Here is a 9420-nt window from a genome sequence, read left to right as displayed (position 1 = left end):
TTGATTGCATTAGTAATTTGCTGTTTCAATGTTTGCTAGCTCATAGGCCAAAACAGTAACAAAAGTCAATATGTATATGTTATAGCTACACATTATTACATTAAAATAAATCTATAATAAGCTAAATTGCTTTCACTTGTAGGAATAGACTTATTGAGTAGGCTATCTGTATTTAATAGTGTTGTAGTAGGTAAGTGATTTGAATAGGCTAGACTACTTCCTCCCCTGAGAAGCTATTCCAGCAAACCCTCGGTTTCTTCAGTTGCATCCCACAGCGCAAACACAACGTTTAATGCAGGTTCAGACATCAACAACAGCAAAGGGATGCATGTTCTGATTTTCTGAAAGTCCGTGAAGGCGGCACAAGAAATGTGACTTCTTCCGCGTTTACCTGCAGCTCTGAACATAAACACACCAGGAGGAAACTTTCTCAAGTGTGTTTGAATAGGGCGTAAACCAAGCGGCACGTCTGTGTCATTGTATGGGTTATAGGTAGAAAGAGAACAGAAAGGGAAATGCCGACGTAGTTTAACCGAAGGAAAGCCACTTAAAAGTTTTGTTTTTGGTTTAAGATAGCCGAATTTGTCGCGGTCTCGCGCACAATGGGGTGTTGCAGCAGTTCAGAGGTGAGTTAGCTGAAACATGGTGGAAGTTATGGCTGATTTTAACTTATACACTCTGTACATTTACGGAGGAGTTCTGGAGACCGTGTGTGTGTGTGTGTGTGTGTGTGTGTGTGTGTGTGTGTGTGTGTGTGTGTGTGTGTGTGTGTGTGTGTGTGTGTGTGTGTGTGTGTGTGTGTGTGTGTGTGTGTGTGTGTGTGTGTGTGTGTGTGTGTGTGTGTGTGTGTGTGTGTGTGTGTGTGTGTGTGTGTGTGTGTGTGTGTGCACTTAGCCTACTAGTTCAGCAGTGGCAGCAGCAGCTGCAGCAGCACAGATTTGTCCGCTGGTGTTTGAAGCAGCACAGTTGCTACCGAACACACCCCAACGAAACTGAGTTAAGGATATCTGTGTCATCTTACATTACCTGTTATTTATGCCTTGGAAGAAAAAACGGGACTGGAAACCGCTGGAGGAGCACAGCTGCACGGATATCCCATGGCTCATCGTATTCATTTTGTTTTGCGTTGGGATGGTAAGTTTTCTGATGGATCTGCGTGTAGGCTATTAAATAAGTCCACCTATGATGCATTGCATACATAACAGCTCTGCCAGAAATCACACATTCACAACGTTTGCAATGTTGCATTTTTGTAAAAAAAAATGTAATAGAGATGTTATTAATTAACTTCATGATGAAGTTGTCATGACTATAGTTTGGGATGCTGTGGTTTTGCATTTAATTAGTGTTACCAGTAATTTAGGGTAATATTGTACAACAAATAAGAGCCTCAAAAATTACCTCAAAAGTAAAATCAACACCTCTATACAGTCTTAATAACATCCAAAATGTATTGGCTAAACTTTACATACCCTAGATGGGATTTATTTGAGCAATTTATTTTAGCTAGTTGTACATAAAACTGACAGTTATGTGTTTTTATGCATGTCGGTCTATGCCTACATGCTACACTGACCAATTCATTTCAAGTTGGAGGTCAGTGAAGTGGCCCCTTGAAATTGCAAACAATTGCTAACCTGTAACAGCCCGGCAATAAAGTCAGGTTTGGTGTAAATTGATCCGCAGAACCTCACTAAAATTGATCCAACTTCAGTAATTTTGGAGGCTGTAGTTTATGATATTGTAGTATTGCACATGTTATAGGCCTACTGAGTGTTTTTTTTAATGATTGCTAATATGCTCTCATCTCATATTCAGGCGTGTATTTGTGGCTTTGCCATCGCCACAGGAGCTGCATCCAGAATAATCTACGGATATGACAGTTATGGCAACACCTGTGGTCATAAGAACGACCAGATCGATGGAGTACGCCTCAGTGGACGGGACATGGCAGAAAACAAGTTAGTCTGGTTTGTTAAAATGTACCTGTGACATCGGGTTTAATTACCGTACATCAAAGTCATTTCTTCTCAAGTATTTTTATGCGCTCTCTTTTCCTGATTGGATGGCCCACAGTGACAGAACATTTAGCTGCAGATATTCAGTACATTACTGAAGACATGTTGTTGGCACTGAAGGAGACACACTGATTGCATGCAAGGATTGCATCATGTAATCCTAATCTAATTTGCCCAGTAAAGGGGTTGCTGCATTTGTAAACACTTCAGGGCACCTCCTCTTCTGTCTTACATAGTTGATCACGTGTCATCAAATTACACATTTAAAATAGCAGTGTAATTGCTCACTCCTAATACAAAACGTTGTCGAATTTACAAACGAGTATTTTCGAAAAATGCTGTTTTTTTCTTTCCAGGACTTTTTTATGATTGGTCTGTTCAAGCTACTTTGGGTGTGTAAACAGAAGAAACTAAGATCTCATCAGTGAGAAATGTAATGCTGATTAAATCCAAGCCATAAAGCTACACTAACACTGTGTTGGGCTGCTTATGTGTTTTATATATCTGACCAAATAGTATAGTTTTAGGAACATATCTCTTGAAGAATATCTAGGTAAATGTGATTTATTTTCCTCTCCATTTGTCCTCATTTATTTGAGAAGTCTTTGAATATTTTCCTTCCTTGGACAGTAGCTTCTCATCAGCATGCAGCCTGTAGGCTCAGATTTGACTGAAACAATGGGTCACGCTTTATTGATGGGCCGTTTTCCCATGGAGGCTTTGAATAAAAGGCGTTGTGCTACAAAGAAGGATCTGTGCGACCAAGTAGCAAATGTCAACATCGTTCTTTTTTTGTGCCCCGACAGAACAGTCCCAACTGGCATTGCAATAAACAAATGTGTTGATATCTTCATCAAGGGGAAAGTTTGATTTTGTTGTTGTTGTTGTTGTTATTGTTTTTGCTGTAGGGAAGGGTGTGGCGGAACTTAATATGAACAGTTTATTAATCTAAAATTTCAATTGTTCTTCCCGTCAGGTACGTTTTCTTTCTAGACCCTTGTAACCTCGACCTCATTAACAGGAAGATCAAGTCCATCGCCCTGTGTGTCTCTAAATGTCCTGCTACTGAACTCAAGACATACAGCGACATAAAGCAGTTTGCTCTGAATAATGGTAAGGAAACTGCACAAATGAGAATGTTTTAGAGAAAATATGATCCAGTAAACATTGGGTATTAATAAGATATACAGTACATGGATGCCATAACAATTGCTTGCAGACAGGTTAGATATTGTAACCAAATGAAAAATGTACCTCTTTTTCCCCCCTTGTTGATAGGATCTCATCTCTGCTCCTATGAAATATATCCTACAAAATACACTGGCCATTCAGAAAGAACCACTAAATGTCCCAAACTCCCTGTTTTACCCAGGTAACCAGGCATATCCTTTTTGTATTTCAATATCATTTTCAACTCATGAACAAGAATGTTACAGGAAAAGGGATAACTCCATAGCATCCACATCATCTCTATGTGAAAAGACAATCCATCCTTTTTTCTCCTTTTTTTCTCTCTACATGTCTGTAGTAAGCCTCTCCCACTGTTCCGTCGCTGTGTGCCCCTGGAAGTGGGCTGCTACGCTGAATTCGCCCAGGGATTTGTCGCGTTCGTCAGTGACAACAGCGTGCTTAGCCGGGTCATTTCAGGGGTGATGTCCAGCAAGGAGATCATTATGGGCCTCTGTTTGCTGGCTTTAGGTATAACACACAGTCACATCTGGCTTATACTATGGATGTAGATATTTTTTATATGAATAATGCATTTGATTTCATCTAGGGGTACAACTAACTACTGGCTATGTTTTTTTTAATTCTCTGCTGCCCTCCCCTGACGCACAACCGTTTAAGTGCTCATGAGGATTCTTTCGGAAGTTGGAAGCTATTTTTGGTCATTAAAATAACAGGAAATGTCTGAGTGGTTACAGCGGTTGTATTCACTGCCCGCAGGAATTAATTTAAGGTTTACTCTAACAAACAAAAAAAGGCAGAACAGATCCCATATCAGTTTAAGACATCTTTTGTATCTGGTTTGGGTGGATTGATTGTAAAGGCTACATGATTCATTGCAGGACGTCTGGACTTTTTCTCATTCGATCACTGTTTAAATGAAACACAAACTCATGTCTTGATTGTTTTTCCTAATTCAGTGTATTTTATATTGGTATATATTATCAAGCAGCATTTTCTCATACTGATACACTCACAAGATGCCCTGTGTTGTCATCTTCAGTTCTCTCCCTGATCATGATGGTGGTCATCCGTTACATCTCCAGGGTGCTCGTGTGGATTCTAACCATTCTGGTTATCATCGGCTCGATAGGTACCTTCCAAAGTCAACATACACATTCGAATACCATTACGTCTACGGTTCTTCTAATACATTTTTTACACTTTTTCAAAATAGCTTCATGATTTATTCTGGTATTCTCGATGAAAAAACATGAAATATAACAGACTTGAACTCTTGTCCGCTCTGATGTTTTCCAGGCGGGACGGCCGTCCTGTGGTGGCTCTATGTGGACCACAGGAAGGCCCTTGATAATAAAACCTTATCAGTGTTTGGGAAAGAAGTGGCCGGGGACAACGTGAAGGCCCTGCTCGTGTTTGCAATTGGAGCGACGATTTTCACAGTATGTCTTGAGTGCACGCTTTAAATGTGAATGCATTTGGTAATCTTAAATCACAAGAGAATACTACTACACATGTTTCATTTCAGGGGTCTCCCCAATTACATAAAATACACTAATTTAATTATAAAGGAGGATTCAGTGATTTTGGAGATAGTTAGTTGACAAAATCTGTTTTTGTCAAATGCAGTGAATATCTTCTCACGATCTGCTACCTCTCCATACCTTTTGTGCGCTTAAAAAATCTGGTGTTAATACACAGCCTTGGCTCTGTAAACGGGCATGTTTCTAGCTACGGTGGGCCCTCTTTGTTTACCTACCCTTTGTTTATATTAATCATATTTATTACTTTTTCATGATATGACAGGGAAGGTCTGTTATGTTTCAATTGAATCCCCCAAATCTAGTTAATTTAATTGATTTTATTGGACCACTGATCTTTGTGTAACCCCCCTCCAGGTGGTTCTCCTGATAGTGATGTTCATCTTGAGGAAGCGTGTGGCGCTCACCATCGCTCTGTTTCACGTGGCCGGTAAAGTCTTCATCCATCTTCCCCTGCTGGTGCTGCAGCCTGTGTGGACCTTCCTCTCCCTCATGCTCTTCTGGGTCTACTGGATCGCTGTGCTTCTCTTCCTCGGCACTTCAGGTGGGAGCTCCAGTACCGGTTGTTCTCCTGTGTGGATTTCAGTAGGGGTGGTGGAAAAAAATTGATTCATGTGAAAATTGCAATTCCGAACTCCTGCGATTTTAAATCGATTCATAACAAGCCAAAACACTTTATTTTTTTCTATTTTGCTGCCGCTGATAATGTTGGCTTGCCTTAAAATCACATGCATTACAGCTTCACATTGAAATAGACTTAAATTAAGATAAAAAAGACATGGACTTTAGTTTGATTTCATGCCATAATGTGCCACAAGGCCTCTTAGCACACAGTGGACTGGAGTAGATCCAGACACCCTCTTTTAAACTGAATTTTGACTCGGGATTAGTTTTGAATCAAATCATGACCCCTGGAATCGGAATCGAATCGAATTGTGGGATTCCAAAAGATTCACGGCCCTAGATTTTAGCCAGCGTTTAAAATTCACATGCTTCAGAATAGCCATCATTATCAGTGAAGAGCAACGGAGCAGCTTTGATCAACAGATGCGTTAGTGGTAGCATTCTCCAAACAAGTAGAATATTAATTTTTGTCACTCGTGACATTTTGTTCTCATTTTGGTGGCATGACTAAAACTCCCACATTCGGAATCCTGTGCCAGTCTCGTAATGTGGGAGGAACAACTTCTCTCTTCATCTCCCACTTCTCTTTTCTACAATTTGAGTTTTAATTAAAATCAAGTCGGATTTAAAACAAAAGGGCCAGCCCAAAAAAAGTCAAAACATCTTGTTTCATTTATTTGTCTTTTATTGGGTGTATTATAGTAAGTATCAACATTTAAGTAATCATATAAATGATTAGAACTGCAAGTGCACTGAAATGAAGGCACTCATCACAGTGAATTCTGAGTATTGTGGATCACAGAATTTTGTAGAGATACTATGCAGTAGTGACCTGTTGCTTCTCTTGGTTAGTTTAGTTGAATTAAAATAAGTGTGACCTACCCTCCTTCAGAAGTGATAACAATATCGTGTAGCCATGAAAAAGATATAATGATGAAGAAAAAGAGAGAAAGTGTAGTGGATTTATAAAGAATGTTGACAAGGATTTCAGAAAGTTGTACACAGTAAATTTGGGAATTGTGGTCTACTTTACCATGAACAACACCAAATGAAAGAGGGGAATTTTGAGTTTATAAAGAACTGTGTTGACAATAGTAGTCAGTCAGCTACTGTAGGTTGTGTGATGCAGCCATTCCTGACCAATAAATAAAAGCAAGGCAGGTACGGTTTATTTAGCTTTTTTGCAGGTAGGATATTCAAAAATATAACACTGACTTAAATGTAATTCATCTGATCCAAACCAATGCCCTTATCTCCTCACAGGGACCCCTGTTAAAAGCAACACTACAGATTTGGTTGAATATGAAATGCAAGGGCCTCTCCAGTACATGGTGTGGTATCACGCTGTGGGTCTCATCTGGATCAGTGAATTCATTCTCGCCTTCCAGCAGATGACCATCGCTGGAGCCGTGGTCACCTACTACTTCACAAGGTATGAAAAGGGACAGAAAAAACCCCTGGAAGGATTCCTATTGTTTCTGCTGTGATTTCTACTTCATAATTCAATAATGTTTTCTCACTGTATTGAAAAGGAATAAGTCCCAGATGCCAGCAGTTCCCATCGTCTCCTCTATGGCACGCACCACCCGCTACCATCTGGGAACGCTGGCCAAAGGCTCCTTCATCATCACGCTTGTTAAGATCCCTCGCCTCATCCTGACATACATCCACAGCCAGCTCAAAGGAAAGGTGAGCTGGGAAATTATGCAAAGTGGATTTTGAAGGGGAAAAAAAACTCATGGCCTCATGTTGAGCCTCTAAGTGTTATTTTAATGATCAGTTAATTGAAAATTTTTATTAAAAATTGTGAATTCCTTTGTTTTTCACAGGAGAACGCCTGTGCTCGCTGCATGCTGAAAACTTGTGTCTGCTGTTTGTGGTGTCTGGAGAAGTGTCTCGCATACTTAAATCAAGTAAGTCAGTTGGAGGTGAAGGAAAAACATTGTGTATTCTGAACATTGGAAAACAAAGATGTCAGTTATTTACCATGTACATGTCGTATGTGAAATCCTTTCAGAATGCTTACGCTGCGACGGCCATCAACAGTACCAGTTTCTGCACCTCTGCCCGGGACGCTTTACTTATTCTGGTAGAGAACGCCCTCAGAGTGACCGCCATCAACACTGTGGGCGACTTTGTCCTCTTCTTGGGAAAGGTACCACACAGAGATGTGTTTGTGTTAGCTGCATTGTCGACTGAAACAATTCTTTTTATGCGAGATATTCTCCCCCGAAAACCTAATACTTCTTGTATCTTCACCCTCAGGTGCTTATAGTCTCCTGCACTGCGTTTGCCGGCGTCCTGGCTCTCAACTACCAGAGGGATTACACCGTGTGGGTCCTGCCTCTCCTCATCGTCTGTCTGTTTGCCTTCCTGGTGGCTCACTGCTTCCTGTCTGTCTTTGAGAATGTGGTGGACGTCCTCTTCCTCTGCTTCGCCATAGACTCAAAGTATAATGACGGCAGCCCTGGACGAGAGTACTACATGGACAAGTCCTTAATGGTGAGAGAGCAGTTGGCATAAAAGGAGGGATTCTGATGTTGTAACAACAATTTCTTCAGGGGACATTTTTTCTGACACAATGATTGGAGTTTCCTCATTCCTCGCTGTGCAGTATCGTCCTCTTTTGCATCCCAAAGTATAACATCATCTACTGCAGGCTGTGATATTCACTCCCCCCTCTCATGTTATTCCATGGGCCGCTTTGTTTTCGCAACTTTTTTTTTTTTAGGTTTGTATGGAAATCTTAGTGGCGGCGATTATACTGGTGACACAAATCTTGCACATTCACGCTTCCTAATGAACAGGTGGTAAACCTTGAGATGTATGACACGTTTGTCCAGTTGTGAAAATTAGGATAGGAAAGTGTTTTCTATGAGCCCTTTATTTTGAGTTTTTCTATTTTTATTTATTATGTTTATTGTTTTTGTATTAATTGAGAAAATAATGGATTCATACTCTGCCCTAACCCTTTCCAGGAATTTGTTGAGAACAGCAAAAAACTGGGTAATTACAAGCCAGATGATGGAGATGGACGGGAGCTGAAGCCCATGGTGAGTTGGAAATGATTTGTAGTCTTCTAATCAGTATACTGCGTTTGACCTAATTTAGACCAAGTCAGTAAGTCAACCACTACAGTGGGTGCAAATCTAATTATATGCATTTTGTGGATGTTAAAGTGAGTCTTTTTTCATTATCATTTCTTGCAGGCACGTGGAGGGACTCTAGCTTGACCAAGTGTCTGAGCAACTGCAAAAAGGACTGCCACTAAAAATACACATAACCAAAGACTAACTCAATTTGAAAGATAAAAATGCAAATCGTACGGAATCTACTCCTAGTTTTAGAAAACGATGCATTGGGTTTTATTTTATATTTTGAAAAGGAGTGATTGCAAATGTAAAGTTCGACACTTATTTGAGTTTGTGTTGGTTGTTAATTTGACAGGGTTGGCATTTGTTTCCACTTTTTATAACTGCTTTTGATATTTTATTGCGTTTTAAATAATGTGAAAAAATTAACATGGTTCAACATGTTTTGTTTTGTTTTGTCGCATAACTAGTGTTGGCTATAGTTTGGTGTACATTTTGAAATCGATAGCTAACTATGTTTTGTCAAAGGCTGTCAAAGTTGTTTTTATTACTCAAGTTTTATACTTAAATAAATTAAAACACAGAATTGGAATGTTTTGTTATTTTTGTACACATCTATAAAACACTCTAAATAACAGAATAAACATAATCATGTCACATAGAGAGTATCTTTAATAGCCACAGGCCACTTCTCTGAATTTCACATGAGGTTATCAGCATGTACCTGTATCGGTATGCTACACAGCATTCAAACCTGGCACTACTGTACATCACCCTCTTCTAGTCAGCAGGTGGCAGCAAAGTTGAAAAACACAAACATACATTTTTAAGGCAGTAACGGAAAATTCAAATACATAGTAGGTAATAGAGTATAATACTAGTTACATATTTTTGTTGAGTCAAGGATATTCTTCTAACCCGTGTTGAGGACATCACTGTCAAGTCTTTGTTCCTAAA

General features: G+C 39.7%; 1 protein-coding gene across 1 annotated transcript; it reads left to right on the top strand.

Annotated features, from left to right (window-relative positions):
• Positions 1 to 405: 405 nt before the first annotated feature.
• Positions 406 to 9041, top strand: slc44a1a (solute carrier family 44 member 1a). The gene is made up of 16 exons (XM_080028938.1): positions 406 to 626; positions 1048 to 1134; positions 1819 to 1961; positions 2995 to 3131; positions 3297 to 3390; positions 3547 to 3716; positions 4249 to 4338; positions 4506 to 4648; positions 5105 to 5291; positions 6635 to 6803; positions 6904 to 7060; positions 7201 to 7284; positions 7389 to 7526; positions 7637 to 7873; positions 8350 to 8424; positions 8581 to 9041. Exons 1-16 carry the CDS (start codon positions 603 to 605, stop codon positions 8602 to 8604), a joined length of 1959 nt encoding a protein of 652 aa, XP_079885064.1. The 5' UTR covers positions 406 to 602; the 3' UTR covers positions 8605 to 9041.
• The last annotated feature ends 379 nt before the right edge of the window (positions 9042 to 9420 follow it).

The sequence above is a fragment of the Ammodytes marinus genome (assembly GCF_949987685.1).
Source record: "Ammodytes marinus genome assembly, chromosome: 6".
Lineage (NCBI taxonomy): Eukaryota > Metazoa > Chordata > Actinopteri > Uranoscopiformes > Ammodytidae > Ammodytes > Ammodytes marinus.
Note: the sequence above shows the minus strand (reverse complement) of the source record. Positions and strands in the feature narration are given on the sequence as shown.

Excerpts from the sequence above, each read along its gene's own strand:
- slc44a1a (XM_080028938.1), top strand. The coding sequence starts at position 603 with ATGGGGTGTTGCAGCAGTTCAGAG. Across the intron at positions 627-1,047 it reads GGTGTTGCAGCAGTTCAGAG|AAAAAACGGGACTGGAAACC; the intron begins GTGAGTTAGCTG and ends ATGCCTTGGAAG. Across the intron at positions 1,962-2,994 it reads CGGGACATGGCAGAAAACAA|GTACGTTTTCTTTCTAGACC; the intron begins GTTAGTCTGGTT and ends TCTTCCCGTCAG.